Source organism: Limulus polyphemus, unplaced genomic scaffold (assembly GCF_000517525.1).
Source record: "Limulus polyphemus unplaced genomic scaffold, Limulus_polyphemus-2.1.2 Scaffold213, whole genome shotgun sequence".
NCBI classification, from domain to species: Eukaryota; Metazoa; Arthropoda; class Merostomata; order Xiphosura; family Limulidae; genus Limulus; species Limulus polyphemus.
In genome coordinates this window covers 532,144-550,601 of record NW_013665823.1, presented here as the reverse complement: position 1 = coordinate 550,601, position 18,458 = coordinate 532,144, and the positions used below count along the sequence as shown (strand labels likewise).

Here is an 18,458-nt window from a genome sequence, read left to right as displayed (position 1 = left end):
GTGTTATGTTTACCTATACCAGTATAAGTTGATAAACCGTTTTATATTGTTGTTTATTATATGGATGCGAGTTGTTATATTGTGTTATGTTTACCTATACCAGTATAAGTTGATAAACCGTTTTATATTGTTGTTTATTATATGGATGCGAGTTGTTATACTGTGTTATGTTTACCTATACCCAGTATCATTTGATAAACTGTTTTATTCTGTTGTTTCTTATACGGCTATAAGTATTTATACTGTGTTATGTTTTCCTACGCGAGTATCAGTTGGTAGATTTTATATTGTTGTTTCTTATATGAATATGAGCTGCTATACTATTTTATATTTTCCTATATTGGGATCAATAGGCAAAATGTATTATTTCTTCTATTTTATATTTTTAGTTTTTTCTGCATTATATATTCTTATCTGCATATGAATCATTAGACTATATAATCTCTATAAAATAGAATGTAACTGATAGTATTATGTGTTCCTTTGAAACCTTTCAACACTTATCTTGTTTAAAGGAATAATATTATTTTGAAATATTTTATAACATAACCTTTAATCTTCAATATGTGATATTCTATTTATTACAAAATTCATTTACTTTCTAAATTTGATTTAAGTCAGAATTACCCATGATCTGAGGCACGTTGTAGTGCTTTAGTTGTTATCATAAGTCTACTATTACCCATGATCTGAGGTACGTTGTAGTGCTTTAGTTGTTATCATAAGTCTACTATTACCCATGATCTGAGGTACGTTGTAGTGCTTTAGTTGTTATCATAAGTCTACTATTACCCATGATCTGAGGTACGTTGTAGTGCTTTAGTTATTATCATAAGTCTACTATTACCCATGATCTGAGGTACGTTGTAGTGCTTTAGTTGTTATCATAAATCTACTATTACCTATGAATTGAGGTACGTTGTAGCGCTTTAGTTGTTATCATTTCAGGCTGTTCCCGTGTTCTCATTGGGCCTTTATGACCAACGAGTTAATCTTGTATGTATTTTTTTTTACTTTTTGTATTATTATTTTCATCTAGTTGAAGATTTCTTTTCATTCTGTTCACCTTGCTGTCAATAAAGTTAAATGTTTGTCTTTCGTTTTTTGGAGGTCACTTTCTTTACATTGCGATGATTGACAACTACCAACCGAATGGTGTGAATATGATATAGCGGAGTTATCTTGTTCTTGTGGGGTTTATCACAACTTTCATATCATTCCTTTAAGTGTAAATATATAACAATTTACAAACACATACTTTGTCGTTAAAAGAAATCTAATCCATGTACCTGTTCATTCCTTTTAGGGAAAAATGTACCTCACTAGTATTCAGAAACATACAACAATTTCAATTAAATCATAGTTTGTACGAAAGACACTTTAGTGAATTGCGGTGAACTGGGTATTACCTCGAGAAAGATATGCAGTCACACAAAATAAGAATGCGATTTAGGAAATGAAAGTAAGTCTTATGTTTTAGTAAATTGCATCCAAGTATCAAAACAGCGTATAGATTATTTTACCAAATTATGTTATCTTAATACTAGCGTGTCGCTGAAACAAACTGTTACATTTATTATTTCTAAGACCTTATGAGTGAAAGCCAAGAATAATATGTGATCCACACTACATATGCCATATCCAGTGGCATTGGGGCCTTTCGTCAATACCAGGGTTCATCAGACACTGTACTGGTCTAGGGCAATATATGTATGATCAGTTACACGAAGAACAACCGTAATGGTATGATCTTGATTAAATAAGTTAACTGCAATTATTTGCAGTTTTGTTTAAGTCATAACGTTTCTCTCTCTCATTTTATCCAAGAATTATACTGTTACAAGGCTTTTTTTTTAATCTAGAACATATTTTTGAATTATATATAATGCTAAGTTAACCTTGCACTCGTTTTTTTCTAATTATATTCTGGCAGAATTGTTTCATTTTTCTTTTGCATTTGTTAAGTTTCGCGACTTCTTTTTATGGATTGAAAAAAAAAAGTCAGAAAGCATTTATTAAATGTTAAATAAGGTTAATAAATATATGTTCCATAAAAAAATATTCAAATTATGTTTCACTTTTATTTTGGTTAATGATTATCTTATGTTATTTTCATGTGCTATAATATTTTTTTTTATATTTTAGTCAGGGGCCTCAAAAAATAGAAGTGGCCCGAGCCTCTCTGATCCTCTGAGAGGGCCTGTCTGTAAAAATCTATAGTCGCATAGAAATACTGAATTTTAAATTTCTGGACGTACAGCTTTAATTCCAGGCTTAATTCAGTGACATTGAGAGTATATGATTTTTTTCGAATAAAAGCAGTACAGTCTCAATCAAAATAATGGATTTTCGGAGTTTAAAATTTTTGCACTCGTAGTTACTCTGCAGACAAAAATTTGTGATCAAACTTTTTCATGCATACCCACAAACTGGTTTTCTAATAAATGTATATGTTGGTGGTGTGAGAATAATGTTGTATAATTATAGATGTGATATAATCGCTGGTATGAGAAGAGCTCTCAGAAATAAGGAGATGGCGTGAATCACGTGCTCAGTTAAATTTCACAAGTTGAAATTTCAGTACGAAATATGTGTATAAATTTGATCTTCCGCATAAGTGTCAATTTTTAAACAGTGGAACTGCACGATCGGTTAAGTACAAGAGATCTTCCTGGATGCTGAAATATAGAAGATTACAGAGGATTATCTCAAGTTATCTATCCTGTTGAACACGTACCGCTTTAACAATTGATGGATTCTATACACCAATGAAAAGCTGGATTTTTTTCCAGTCAGATGCAAGGTTTACTAAAACTTCTAAGTATTTGTAATATTATCTTCATTCTCCATAAAAAAAACAGTTCATATCTGTAGAGTCTTGAAATAACGAGGCGACTTACTAATTATTACATGCGTGCACATAAACTTACATGTATTGATGATTTCTTCAAAGAAAAAACTAGTAAAACAGGATTTAATATAATTTCTGGAGGCAGAAGAACGTTGTTTTAGAGCTAGGCTCCTATATGTATTTTATTCGTAAAACCCGACATTCTTCAGGGATTGTAATTGAAGTATTAACTATAAACATGATAAAACATATGTGAAATAAATAAAAAAATCACTTTGTTATGTTGTAGGAACATATTGTTGGAATTTTTTATATCATAATATCTAATAAACTTATAGTGAATCTTGATCAGCTCTTTAACCGGAAATATCCTGTTTTTTATGTGCTATCTTCTATTCGACGCACATTCATATCCTGAGATCTCGTGTTAATGACATAAATCACACTCCGCCAGGGTGAAATAATACAAAAACACTCTGTTATATGCATAGTTCAAACTAAATCTCTGGAGCTTCTAGGTAATGACTCATTCTTTAGAATGACCCTTCAATGACCAACGTCTTCCCATAGCATGTTCAAAAGTGCTTCACAAAGCGATCTTTCACGGTGACCACTAAATCTAAAATGACGCGTCTCTTCACAGTGAACACTAAAGTGCGAATACCAGAACTCGACAAAATGTGGGCGCTTCGCTGTTTTATGGGAGCAGCAAACAGTGAGAAAAGTAGAGAAATTTTATTTAACTATACAGTAGAAAAAAAACAACATAACTTAAAACCCACGGTTACTGAAATAGATACGGATGAGCAAATCTGATAGGTTATTTCAATAGGCTAGTTAGGATTTTCTAAACATACGCATAAACTCAGATTAAAAAAAAGTCTAACATAAAGTAACAGATAAATATTGACATGGAAAATATAATACGATATAACAAATCATATACAAATAGGAAAATAAAACATATCATCTATAGAATTTCATATTCGTAAAGCTAAAAAAATATTAATTTCTTCAATTTGTATTTTTATGGATAGCGCAATACAGTTTACCGATACACATACATAAAGGAAAACATAAGACATCGTAATGCACTTGAAAAACTTATATTTGTATAGAAAGCACAGCACAGTCTACCAATACAAATACATAAAGGAAAACATAGCATATACATGTATAGGAAAGCGTGATGCAGTTAAACAGTTCATATTAGTATAGAAAGCACAATGCAATCTACTAAGTCATATAATGCTGGGCCTGATATGGCCTGGTGGTTTGGGCGCTAGACACACTATCTATGGGATCGAAACCCTGCATGCTCGGGCTTTCAACAATGGGGGCAATATAATGTGATGGTTAATCAATCTCACTCTTCGTTAGTCAAGAAAGCCCAAGAGTTGGCGATGGGCTCTCCCTAGTTTTGAATTGCCGAACACGTTTAGGTAACCAGCCGGCATGGTGGGCACAAGCCTTAGTATTTTTTCCATGAACAAACACATCACATATATACAGAAAATACTTAAATCACCTGTCTGAGGGTTGTATCAGATAACATAGCAACTGTTATTCTAAATGTAAAGTGTAATACAGTAAATCAACTCAACAGTCCATATATATTCTGAAGAGAATTATGTAATTGTCACGGGCGTTCCTCTTAAAAGCATTGTTCTGCAAGAAAAACCCGAAGTCGTTAGAGTCACGGAGCTTACAATGTGACTTACATATAAACTCGAACGTGTTTTAGCTGTATGATCCAAGGTAGTTGATTTTTATTATGTTTTTTCACAATCTAATAAATATCATTCTTTATTTATTATTACTATAAATGCGTAACATATGCCAAATTTTAATGAAACTTCCTTTGATTTTACTGTTCTTGGGATAGGGATTTCAGACGCCATCTGTAATTTCGCCAAAGTGAGAGATTCGTTGTCTCACTACAGTGGAAATCAGATAAATGATTTCGATGACGAGGAACCCACTTTGAGACTAATAATGGTTGGAGACGGCTTGAATGGGTAATGAAGAAAACTTTAATATAAGTTTAACATAACAGCAAATGTACAACGTTTCGACAAGGTTTTGTTGTCATCAGGTACTGTACCTGATGATGACAAAACCTTGTCGAAACGTTGTACATTTGCTGTTATGTTAAACTTATATTAATTATATTAAAGTTTTTCTTCATTACCCATTCAAGCCGTCTTCAACCATTATTAGATAAATGATTTGTTTCTCAATTTTGAAACATATGTGTACATACGAACAATGAAATAAACCTAATAACCATACCTCGACTCATACTGCTATAGGCGAGAAAAACTGCAGTATAATAGGTATATATATATATTTAAAGTTGAAATATATATACGATTTTTCTCTGCTATATCTCAAAATTCTATTAATCTGTATCTAACATCTCAAGGAAATTCTTAGACTCCGTGATTGGTTCGAGAGCGACCTCACGTGCACTGTGTATCTTGATTGGTCCGCATCGTGTCTCTACAACAAGCTTAAGAAAAAGAAAAAGGCGGTTAGACAGACACTTCCTCAGAGTCATTGTTGTATAGAACAAATTTATCACGTGTATACACAAACCCCGCTTAAGCGTTTGACAACACGTTCTTCGAGATAGCCGCAGGTTAGTTAACGTCTGCGTTTTGTCAGTGTACACGTGCCATTATTTCACGAGATCCGACGCAGAACTGGGAAGCGCGAGGAAGACAGCCTGTCACCATCCGGGCCTAACGTTGATATGTCTCCCTTTCCAGCGATGTCAAACGGCCAGAAATCCACAACTCCCTGTAACTCCCCGGCCGCAGAAATGTCTCAGATCTCCTACAGTGCTTTGTTAAATTATCCAGACCTGACAACAGTCGATCAACAGGCTTTAGACCAGTCAGCATTCTCTCTCTCATCAGTTGCTGCTCTTCTTAAGCAAACTAGTCAGCATTATGAACACGAAATAATATGTCCTTTTCAAACATTTTCTGCTATCACGTCTAAAGGACTATTTCATGAACTTCCACGAGCTCAACGCAAAAGACATCACAGTAATCGTGAAGACGAAAATGTGGACGGACATTGCGAGCCAAAAAAAGCACGAAAGCGTGGTTGTCAGAGTCTCGAGGAAATGCAGAGTCAGCGTTTACTAGCTAACGTGAGAGAGAGACAGCGAACACAAAATCTGAATGAAGCCTTCGCCGCCCTACGGAAGATCATTCCCACCCTGCCATCCGACAAACTGAGCAAGATACAGACGCTGAAACTCGCTGCCCGCTACATAGATTTCTTGTACCAAGTCCTCAAGGAGGATGAGCACGATGTCAAACTGGCAAGTTCTTGCAGCTATGTTGCCCACGAGCGACTGAGCTATGCTTTCTCAGTGTGGAGAATGGAAGGAGCTTGGCCGTCAGGCCGCTAAGAGTAACAGGTAAGATAATGAAATTAGAATGGATAAGTCATTACTATTAACTTACGATCAGAGTAAGCTATGTATTTAAAGCGAAACTTAAAAAATCAGCCTGGCAATTAGTAAAGCTAAGTAAATACACCCTTATTACGTTTCTATTTTGAGGTAGGATAATGGAAAGAGCTTATTAAGTTATTAAGATAATGGGTAAGATAATGGAAAGAGCTTATTAAGTTACTAAGATAACAGGTAAGGAAATGGAAAGAGCTATTTAAGTCACTGTGATTAACAGGTAAGATAATAGAAAGAGCTTATTAAGTCACTAAGATTATCAGGTAAGAAAATGGAAAGAGCTTATTAAATCATTATGATTAACAGGTAAGATAATGGAAAGAGATTATTAAGTCACTGTGATTAACAGATAAGAAAATGGAAAGATATTATTAAGTCACTATGATTAACAGGTAAGAAAATGGAAAGAACTTATTAAGTCACTATGATTAACTTATCTTACCTGTTAATCATAGTGACTTAATAATCTCTTTCCATTTTCTTATCTGTTAATCATAGTGGCTTAATAAGTTATTTCCATTTTCTTACCTGTTAATCATAGTGGCTTAATAAGTTATTTCCATTTTCTTATCTGTTAATCATAGTGACTTAATAATCTCTTTCCATTTTCTTATCTCCAAGTGTTTTATTGATACTCATTTCTCACTATATCAAGAATCTGTCTTATAGGTCTGTGTGTTTAATGTACTGGTATAGGCTATTATCAGTGTAGGAGTGACTCACATTTGGTGTACTATAATTACCATGTCTTACCTGTGCCTATTAAAGACTTAATTTAGTTCCTTTAAATAATAACTAAAAACAGATTAACTACATTATAATTACTAAATGTAGTTAATCTGTTTTACCTAATGAACTTTGTGTACGTGATTTTTTATTTTGTTTTATAGTAATATCGTAGTTTCACTTAATTTTGAATGCATTTATTTAACCTTCGATTAAAAAAATATATTGTGAAAGTTAATTTATTATATTAACATTCTGTAAAAGTAATAGTTCCTTATAGCCAAGGTGATCCGACCACACTGTATTTTTTCAAGTGCGTAAAATATAAATATCATATATACTCAAACGCAAATACTCAGAATACTTTTTTAGCTATTCATTCACTCAACTCTGTATTAAAGAAACTCTGCCCCCCAGTGGCACAGCGGTATGTCTGCGGACTTACAACGCTAGAATCCGGATTTCGATACCCGTGGTGGGCAGAGCACCGATAGCTCATTATGTAGCTTTGTACTTAATTGCAAATAAACAATAAGAAACTCTTTTTCTTATTAAGTAATAGGTTCTGTTAACCATCTTCTCCAACACAAACATTTGGTTATCTTAAACATATAAGCTGAATCATAGTAAAAATATAACGAACAATAATCATGAGATACTGCTTATACACAAATCGATAAATGTTTTATATATAACATAATTTATTTTAAATTTTACTACTCTTGAACGATATTTATTAAAATATATTTTATTTTGAGCTCTCATTGAAAGACTCTTTCATTTATTAATTCTTACTTGGAGAAAATTAACAAAAAGCATTATTTACTTTAATTCAGTTGTTAAGAATGATCTGCTCATCTTGTGAACACTGACTGCCTGCGCAAACGAACCCCAAACCAATATATATCCTTTGCTGACTCCTACACGTAAAGCTAAAATGCGTTAATGAATCCTACTCGGCCGCACAATATATCTGAAATGTGATAACCTAAACAACAGACGAAACAGTACGCATTTTAAAAATAATTTGCACGTAGCATCCCGAGTTATTTTTTTCTCCTGGAGTGACGTATCAAATCAAATAGATGTATGTTAAGTTGTATTTTTTGTCGGACCTTGGCCCTGCTGATCCTATAAATATTAATATAAATAACGAAAACTCGTGTCTCCAATTTGGTCTATGGTGTTTTTTATTCGCAAGATATAAATTTGAGCGTGCAGACTAAATTTGTAAATCTATGTTAGTCAGCCTGCGAATTAATAAAGCCTCGACATCCGTGGTCACTTATTATACAAATAAAATGTAAATCAATACATCCGGGTAAAATTAACGTTACTGAAACACGATAAAAATAGTACTTCTTTTAACCATTTCTATAGTATATTAACTTCAAATTCTTCATCAGGTTGATATAAGTAGTGATCTGCATGCCGCGATTCTCTGACGTTTTTATAATTAATACTGAAATATCTGTCATAAAGAACAGTCCTAATATACTATTAATTTTATTTATTATAGATTTGCAGTTGATACCTTTTACCTAATTTGAGAAAAAACACAATTTTTCTGACTTTCTAAAATACATGCATTCACCTTATACTGCAAAACAACTCATACTGCTCTCTAAACTTTTTATTTAAACAACTCTATTCAATTATGTACCAGCTGCCTAGTGTCGGCTAACAATACAAAGAATTAAATTGTGGCGGAATACTACAAGTTCTTCAAATACCTATAGAATGATTGGTTTCTTTTTTGTGAGTGTAAACAAGTAAATACTCCATTTCAATAAAAATTTTATCATTGTTTAGAGCTTATAAAGTATTAGTCTAGTAAAAATGTCAGCATTCTTGGATTTTAGTTGTTATAACGTTCAAATAAAACTGGGATTTTAATTGTTATAACGTTCAAATAAAGCTGGGATTTTAATTGTTATAACGTTCTAATAAAGCCGGGATTTTACAGATACACTTGTTTTTAACAAGAGACTGGTTATCGTCAGAATGAATGGATTCAAACTAATGGTGAAGTGAACAGCGATGATACATTACTATTTATATAAAGTTAATTTTCCTGTGAACCTATTTCACAGAAAGTAGTTCCGCGAAAGTTTCTTTACATTCCAATGAGATTAGATGTGCTTGAGCCTTAATTAGTAGGAAAATGTGGGCTAGACATGCTCTAAAGATCTGTATTCAAATTTATGAAGAATATAGTTCTATTGCGAAGTTTAGATTTTTATTAAAATCTCCTTTTTTTAAACTGAATACTTAAAACTTCTGTTATGGGGATATTTTTACAGAGCAACTGAACAACTCTCGATGCCTGACGTAAGTTAATATAAGGTGAGTTATTCTAATCTACTCAAACGTCAGAAAAACATACGGAGCAATCCACATGATTGCGATTTTCCAATCATGTAGAGTAAACAGTTTAGCCTAAACAAAACCGTAGAAAATTTTCTAGTGTAACTACGCCTACATCCTTCAAATTAGTGCTGACCTACTGACGCATAGGCTATATTGTGTAGTCATGTTTCCCCTGTAGAGCCCCCAGTGACACAGCGGGATGTCTGCGGACTTACAACGCTAGAAACCGAGTTTTGATACCCCCGGTGGGCAGATCATAGATAGCCCCTTGTGTAGTTTTGTGCTTAATTACAAACAAGTAATCCCCTGTTGAGCATGCATACAGTTTAACCAGTACTTAAGGTCCCCGAGTTGATTATTGGTATCAACATCCAAAATGTATTTTTTGTACAGTTTATTTTGACTGGCCATTTTTAACAACGTTTTCTAATTATCATTGTTTGCCCACCTACCTGAACCAAATACATTCTTTCTCAACTTGCTATCACAACAAGCAAGACACATTGAAGAATGATTAACATCAATACCGCCATAACTCACATTTAAAGGAAATAAGAGGGTTAACACAATAGACTTCTTAAAACGTTATAGCTAAAAAGGAGAAATATTACTGAATGATGACGATTAATGCGAACACATTAAAATAGATTACAATGAAAAGATTATACCAACTGAAATGTAAAAAAAAAAAAAAGACTGTATTTCAAATAAGGAAGTTAAAATTTCAACAAGTAGCACCACGGCAGGAATTTTTAAAAACCCTGCACTATCTCAAAATTTTCGTTAATTCTTGTCCTTTCTTTATTTAAGCAAATTAGACCCGTCAGGGTTAACTTAAAACTAATGAAGTCTTTTAATCCACAAATTAAACTACTAATTGTTTTCAAGTCGTCCTTTCGGATTCACAATATGTTTCGAACTGAAATTTTCCTACCTTTATTGATCGTAATACTGTGACGAGGCAAGGCCACTTATATTGGCAAAACGTTGCGCCAATTATAACTACATGCCTTTCGACATGAAAGAGTCTTGAGCAGAACTGGTCAAAGACTTTCGAGTCCTCGTGTTTCCGTATACACGGCGAAAGAAAACAATTACTCTATTTCCCAAAAATGTTTAAATTCTAGCCTCATGCTCATCTAGTTACAGCTTCTCATTAAAAATAGCTTGTTGATAATAAATGCACACCCGATATTAAACAATAACCCTTTCAACTATCTTAATACATATAATGTTTTTTTTTAACTACATATATATTAGTTACAGCTAATTTCCTTTATGTAAATCATTTTAAACATTGGTTTTATATTTGAGTACCCCTCATTTTCATATAGTCATCTGTTCTAGTCTTATGGAGAAGCTGTATTTTTAAGTATTTTGTATCATCATCAATGTATGTGCTACAGATCGTTGATGGTGTCGTTGGTGGATTCCGAAATGTTCATAGAGTAATTTTGTTTACTATTATTGTAGTGGTACTCCTGCTACTAAGTTAAAGGACCTGGCATGATCTAATGGTTAGGTGGTTCAACTTGCAAGCTGTGAGTCCGGATTCGAATACCTGTCACCAAACAAGCTCACCCTTTCAGCCTTGGGGGCGTTATAATGTGACGGTCGATACCACTATCTGTTGGTAAAAGAATAGCCCAAGAGTTGGCGATGGGTGATGTTGACTAGCTACCTTCCCTCTAGTCTATCACTGCTAAACTAGGGACGGCTAGCGCATATATCCTTCGTGTAGTTTTGCACAAAATTCAAAACAAACCTAAGTTAAAGTTATCTTCTAGACTGTGATTCGCACCTGTCACGGAATATACTACATTTCCGTTATAATTACAAATCTTGTTTGAAATTAACATCATCAGTATATGTTCTAGGCATTGTGTATATGAATTAGACGTATTGTTTACAGGAAGTAACTTTCTTTGATGGAGTACCGCTTTTATGATACTTCTTTCTCCTGAATTATCCAGTAAACATTACCTCTTTCCGGACTAGCCAGATTTCCTTTCTTTTTTATATTTTCTCATTATAACACATCAAAGCTGCAGTTCATTCTTTGAGAAGTTTTCTGGAACTTCTTTAAAGTAGGTTGGCAAGGAAATCGGATCTACACAACGGCTTGTGACGACTGAGTTACAAATCATACTATCCATCACATTCTGATAAAACTCCACTGATAAGGTGAGGGTGATTAGGGTAACGAACACAAACAGCTGTACGTGCCGTGTGGTTGGCAATATATAGTTTAAACATCCTGTATCTAGAACGGCCTTTGTTCGATAGATTGCGAAGCTGTATTTACACAGAATGTTTTAGGGTGCTGGGTATCGCACAGGTTTGTGATCAGGGATGGTTAAACCATTCATTAAGTCTCTGAAACCTAATCAGTCGATATTACTTTTGTTTAATACACCATGGATTAGATTTATTCCTGTAGGTTTAAGTGTTAAACAGTTATTGTTACTCTTATCATACCCTTCATTTCTAATATGTGTCGTATTTTCGATGGTGTATTTTGATTGTATTATGCAGACTGTACCTACGTCATTTTTTATGTCCATTAGGTGTTGGACCGAAATATAAGGCAGAATATTTTGTCTGTATTAGAAACCAGATCTCCTTCCGTTTGTAAAGTCCCGGCATCAGATGTGATCCTACATATTAAAATGCTTTGTTGGTTTTATAATGCAGTTTGACTGGCCCTCATTATTAGTATTCTTTTAAAATATGAACTAAAATTACACAGTTTATAACGTACGTATGCTATAGCATGAACCATTTGGATTTCTAATATTTAATTTATTTTAGACAAAGATATTTAAAAAAACTATAAAAGTGTAAAAAGATTGACTTAGTTTATACTGGAATTTATTTGTGCACAGGAAGCAAGTTTTTTGTTTAGTGGTAAATAAACTCTTTATTATCTCAACGCTTCTCCTTGCGGCTTTTCCAGAAAATAAAATCCTACCGGTCACTATGGTAGTCGCAGAGCAAGAAATAGATTATATTAGATGATGGACCAAAACACTAAACAGTATACGTTTTATTTGCCTATTAAGGAAAACAGCGATGGCAAAGTTAATGAGAAATGCTGGTGTATACCATATGCATTTATATGTAGATGGGGCGTATACAATGTGTTAAATACATTTGTCTATCTTATGTGGGCTTGAGCGTAGATGCCTTGTTTCTTACATTGTCACTTCTCTTATGCATAAAAAATGTATACAACGGCACAAAAGGCAGACAGCTGCACTGTTACCTAAACCTATACACCTGACGGTCTAATATAAAACCCAACAGACAGCATGTCAAGATAAGATGGAATATACTTCAGCTGTTTGTAGGCCATTAAGAACCAAATGCTTTCTCTTTTTAAACGTCGACTCTTATATGATTAAATCCCAAAGAACTCAACGGTCGAACTAAGCGAGCAGATGCAAGTTAGATAGAAGAAAAAAAATGCAAATGATTTTATAGTCATTGCTTTACACTACGTGAAGAATATCTTTTCAAATTTTAAGACATCTTATGTTATTTACAAATGAACAGATACGAGCTATAAAGCTAACTCTACGATCAGAGATATATACTTGAATAGACACAAAAAAGAGGCAACTTTATTTCTTAATGCTCGTATATTAACACAGAAAACAAACAGAATTGTTTTTATTTTACTTTATTCTCCAGTTTTACATTTCTCTCTTAGTGTCCGGCAGGAAACGTAGACAATTTAGAAAAAGCGTCGTGTAACGCGACACTTTATGACATCATTACTGCAGGAAGACGAGTTAAGGTGGGGGTCATTCTAGTATTGCTAGGATACTGTTTCTGCAGTAAACGCCCCCTACCAGCAAACCACGAAGAGGCAGTGATCTATGGAAACAGTTTTTACAAAGCCTAATTCGTACACCATCTTACAGACGCTTGTAACACAGTACACGTAAAAAAGATTCGTTGCACTGATAATGATTATACGCCCCCGCCCCCTCCCCCCAGTATGGGCACATCTTCACTCCCTGTAGGGGACCAACTTGCTCCAACAACGATTATCGCTGCTTCTGAGAGTCTATTTACCATTCATTATTTACCAGTAGTATAACGTGTTTGGTTATACTGAGATTTTTAGATTAATATACTCTGAACAAATTAAAACAGTTCTTATGATACTTATGTTTTATGCAATGACGATTGTGTACAATGGTACAATTATAGGTACTGAGTGAAAAGAACTGTCACAAGACAATTGTAATAAAGCTAAGTTTACCACGTATCTGTGTCTGAATGACATTTTTACACCTTTAACATCCACAGAGTACCAGAAAATGTCATCTGATTTTTTTGTTTGTATGATACATTAACTTGCTCGTCTTTATGTTGCGTATCGTATCCTAACAGTGTAATGGATACAATTCAACAATACATGCTGAGCAAGTGGCATTTAGGGAACTGGTAGATATGGAACAGCTGCAGTAATTTAAAGATAAATATGAACAAACGATAACTAAACTAACATTTTATTTTTTAAGAATTTAAAGTATTAAACATGTATTTAATAAAAACATTAAATTCACTGTTTTATTGTGTTATATGCCACCTGCTGAAAATACTCTGATTACTAAGTATTTCTTATCCTTTAATATTTACTACAATGTACTATATTACATTAGTTTATGGATACTATAAAACTGAGTTTACTTTTTTATTTGTTGATGTATTTTTTACCAAATTATTTAAAAACCTTTTTTGATTTTCAAAAGTTTGCTCAACTTTTCTGATTTGTCTTAATTTATCCATACAACGCAAAATTGCAGTTAACCGTTGTTTCGCGACATGTCAAAATTGTTTGCATTTCATTTTCATTTATTGTTCACGTGGTTGAGATGTGGTTATAAGTGATATGCTCATCCAATAGTTTCCACTTTGCAGGGGTAACGAATTTCACGCACCTGGAGCTAAGGGCTGTTACCACGAATGTGTGCGTCTAGTGTGAACAGGAGCCCTTCTGTGCAGATGTTATATACATGAGTTATGGTATAGTGAACTTCATGCAGAATGTCATGTACATCAATTATGGTATAGTGAACTTCATACAGAATGTCATGTACATGAGTTATGGTATAGTGAACTTCATGCAGAATGTCATGTACATCAATTATGGTATAGTGAACTTCATACAGAATGTCATGTACATGAGTTATGGTATAATGAACTTCGGAAAATCTGTAAAATTTTAACTGAAGACGAAACACAACACAGAGATGTTTGATTCATCCGAAAAAGCTGAAGGACTTTCTTGACAGCTTAGTATTAGGTATTTTCTATGTATACACAGAGTTGTGAAATATCACAACAGACTGTGATTTTTATGTCTTGAAATACGAAAACTGCAACAACTGATTTATTATATTGATAAGAAGTTGACTGGTTATGTATATATGTATTCCACTCGTTAATCATTTCAGATTTCAGTGTTTGTGAATAAGAATTATATTATTTCTCTCTTAATTCCAACAAATGAAAAGGAGATTACTTTTCAACAATTAGGTTTCGTTGATTTTTAGATGTACAGATTGATGCCATGAAATCTGTTTTTTTTTCTTTACTAGTGCCTCATATAGTACTTAATTCTGTTGTATTATTTTGTGTGTATCTGTGTGTTGACGTTTTTATTAGCAAAGTAAAAAGAAAACGAAAACAGTGAAGGTTTAAACTATTCTCTATTAAGATAATTAATATGAAAATATCTGTGCAGTGTACAACAATGTACTGCAGAAATATGGTAAGGTGATTGGGGTTGAATTGTGAAGTAGCTTAAAAAACATGAAAACAATATATTACACAATGCAACGTAGTCCAAAAGTCAGTTACCCCCACCCTTAAACCTCTTCCACATGGACAACATTTTTTTTACGGCACCAAACTCATCGGTCCTTTATTAGTCTGTGAAATATGGTTATGTACGTTCACATATAATCGTACATTAATCTAAACCTGCTGAAAATTTGATATATAGATATATATATATCAACTAATTATATACTGCTCTGAAGCAACTAATATTTAGGACATCCTGTATTGTCAATCTTATATGTTGAAACTTTATTTCTGGTTTATTACCGGTCTGCTTTCACAGCAAACCAACTTCTAAATTTCACCACCAGAATACACAACGGAGACATACTATTTATAACAAGTAGGTTTTTCTGAAATTCTAACAGAATGTAACGCTCTTAAACTGATTTTAGTTATGGACTAGCAGAGACATTTGCGGTCAAATTAGTATCTTTATTGCAACAGTACTTCTTTAAATACAAGATTTCGAGAGTAATATAAAAGAATTCTAATCGCAGATACCGAAATATTTAAGCTCACTTTTCTTAGGCCTAACATTAGTTAAGCATTTATTAAATACGGCCGATATTCGATAGAGATAAATGAAACTTGTGTACGTTTTCTTGCTTTAGTTTAGTTAGAGATAATCTTTACCCTACTTAACATTATCAATAAATAAACTTATAATATTATTCTACGACCTAACGTTAAACCGTTTTTAAAAACTTTGATAAACTTTTAATGTGTTGTTGTACAAAATGTCTACTAAAGTATATTTACATCCACCTTTTGTTTACATCTGTTGAAATAAAGTGCGCGTGCATGCGCATTTAGATAGTAAAGTGCGCGCGCATTTTCAGGACCAAAAAAAAAAGAGTATTGTTATAATAAATCCTCACAGTTAATCCACTCGATTCAGTGTCGTTTTCATATACTGGTAAAGCCATCTTATACATAACTCCTTCAACCAGTTCAATCGTCCGTGACTTTTCCCGCCTAAATTGACTGACGAAACTTGAATACCTCAAATTCATAATCATTCTGAAGAAGATTTCAGGTTGATACAAGCGATAATTTTTTATAGGTAAATTATTATTCAAAAAAGCATGTGCTAGTAATGGGTAACTGTGAACAGATTATCACCTCTCAGCTTAATTTTTTTTTGTATTTGTGTTGTGAATTCTTAGTTTTCTGTTTTATATAATTTAAAATAAAAAGGATATCATGAGAAACAATAAAAACAACCAAGAAGCTTCCACTAATAGCCGAATATTCCTGCAAAATGTTGTAGCTTTAACAGTACACTGCTTGAATGGAATTTCAGAATACAGAAGAAATTAATCGGATGGCTTGCCATAGACATGAACATATTTTATTCAGAACTTCCGAATGAATTTACTAAATTCTTAAGAAAGTTACTTTCACTCATTAAATAATCGTTTTACACATTGACGCTGTTCAGAGCGAACAAAGCTTTACAGTAACTAACACTTTTGAACTAAAGATGTCTTTGTTTGTTTTAGCGGAAAGCCACATATTGGGCTATATGCACTCTATCCATCGCGGGGAATCTAACCTCGGATTTTAGCGTTGTAAGTCCTTTAACTTTCTGCTGACCTTCCGAGAGATCTTCACCTATCGCAATGCTCCATTATGTGAATGAGAAGTTTTCCTTAACGATTTTGTAACAGTTGTTTCTTTACCAATTGTGTTCTTAACTTCAATCGAAACACCAAAGCTGGATCTAAATATTTATTTATGTTTTCTATCTTTGAAAGAATCATCCTTTTTATGCATTACTATTAACATAAGTGCACACGTGTATATAAAACTCCTAGTTACATTAAAATTCATATGTATAAATTTCACAAATCAGTTTTATGATGTTTGTGTTTATTTGTAGACTCAGACTGTGTACCATTATATATTAAATTCCGACTTCAAACTCCTTTTACCTCTCCCAGTACTTCCCCTTGACTGATCATGGTAAGAATTCCGAAACTATTGAAGTATGCATTCAAACTGATTCATGAAAAAACATTCTGTGCTGGAAGTCAACCAGTCCAACATCGGTCGTCATAAGTGACTTGAAGTTTGTTCTGGGAAATGGAAAGAAGGCATCACCATCAACTTTGAAACATAAGTGTAACGGCTGTAATTTATATTTAGCTCACTTTTTAAACACGATTTTACCACACACACATATAAATATATGAATCCAAGATACTTTGACTATGGTTAAAAATTAGATACCGATAAGATTTGTATGATATGACATTGATACTTACTTGTCATTTTGGTAAATTGAAATTACACCAATAATAAAGCTATTTCTTTCGATTGTCTTTCATTTTCTTTACCAACGGTTTACACTTTATTTGTAACTTATGCGGAATCCTGTACCTGGAAACTTGTAAAACCACATTTATTAACAAAATATGTAGACAAAGAGCTCATTATGACTAAATTCCAAAAGGATTACTTCACAGTCTGTAAGAGAGTAAAAAGCACTTATGCTTATTTGGTGTAAGTACAATCATGGAAGTAGTACAGCGTGTTATAGGTAATTTAATATTATTGTCGATGTGCTAGTAAGTATTTATAAGTTTTTGTTGTTTGTTTTTCTGTAAATAATTACATCATTTTAAAGATATCAATGATGCTTCTTGTCATATAGCCAACAAGTGTACTTATATATAAAGTTGGAAGGCATTTGGGACTTCGTGCAATAAAAGCGTGTATTTTTAACACTAAGGATACAAACAATCTATTTTATCTACTTATGAGATTCATTATAGTTATTGTTGTTGTATCAGTGTTGTGGTTGCCAAAAAATAAACCAAAGATTACTTTCAAATATTATGAGAATTATTTTTACGTATATAAAAATAAAAAACAAATCGTTGTACTTCTGTACTCTACTGTTATAATGAATAAAAATAAACTCAAATTGGAGTGAAATAAGTGTGGTGTTTTTCATGTGTCTCATATCCTTGGTTGGTGTTAGAAAGTATGAAACAAACAACGTAAAATCCTACTATTAAACTTACAACGAATTAGCCCCCTAGTACCACAGCAGTATGTCCGTGGTGGGCAGAGCACAGATAGCCCATTGTGTAGCTTTGTGCTTAATTACAAACAAGCAATCAATTATATATCATGTTTCTGCTTCTATTTTAAATAGAAATA

At 33.1% G+C, this 18,458-nt stretch overlaps 1 protein-coding gene across 2 annotated transcripts; it reads left to right on the top strand.

Moving 5' to 3' along the window:
* The first annotated feature begins 5,424 nt into the window (after positions 1 to 5,424).
* On the top strand, positions 5,425 to 18,104 carry LOC106478459 (twist-related protein 2-like). Of its 2 annotated transcripts, none has more exons than XM_013939003.2 (2): positions 5,425 to 6,284; positions 17,173 to 18,104. In XM_013939003.2, the coding sequence occupies exon 1, from the start codon at positions 5,607 to 5,609 to the stop codon at positions 6,273 to 6,275; it is 669 nt and encodes a 222-aa protein (XP_013794457.2). In that variant the 5' UTR covers positions 5,425 to 5,606; the 3' UTR covers positions 6,276 to 6,284; positions 17,173 to 18,104. The 2 variants fall into 2 exon arrangements, with proteins under 2 accessions (XP_013794457.2, XP_022237768.1); XM_022382060.1 differs by lacking the exon at positions 17,173 to 18,104 and adding an exon at positions 14,364 to 14,849.
* Positions 18,105 to 18,458: the final 354 nt, after the last annotated feature.

Coding starts and splice junctions, on each gene's coding strand:
- LOC106478459 (XM_013939003.2), top strand. CDS start 5,607: ATGTCTCCCTTTCCAGCGATGTCAAACGGCCAGAAATCCACAACTCCC.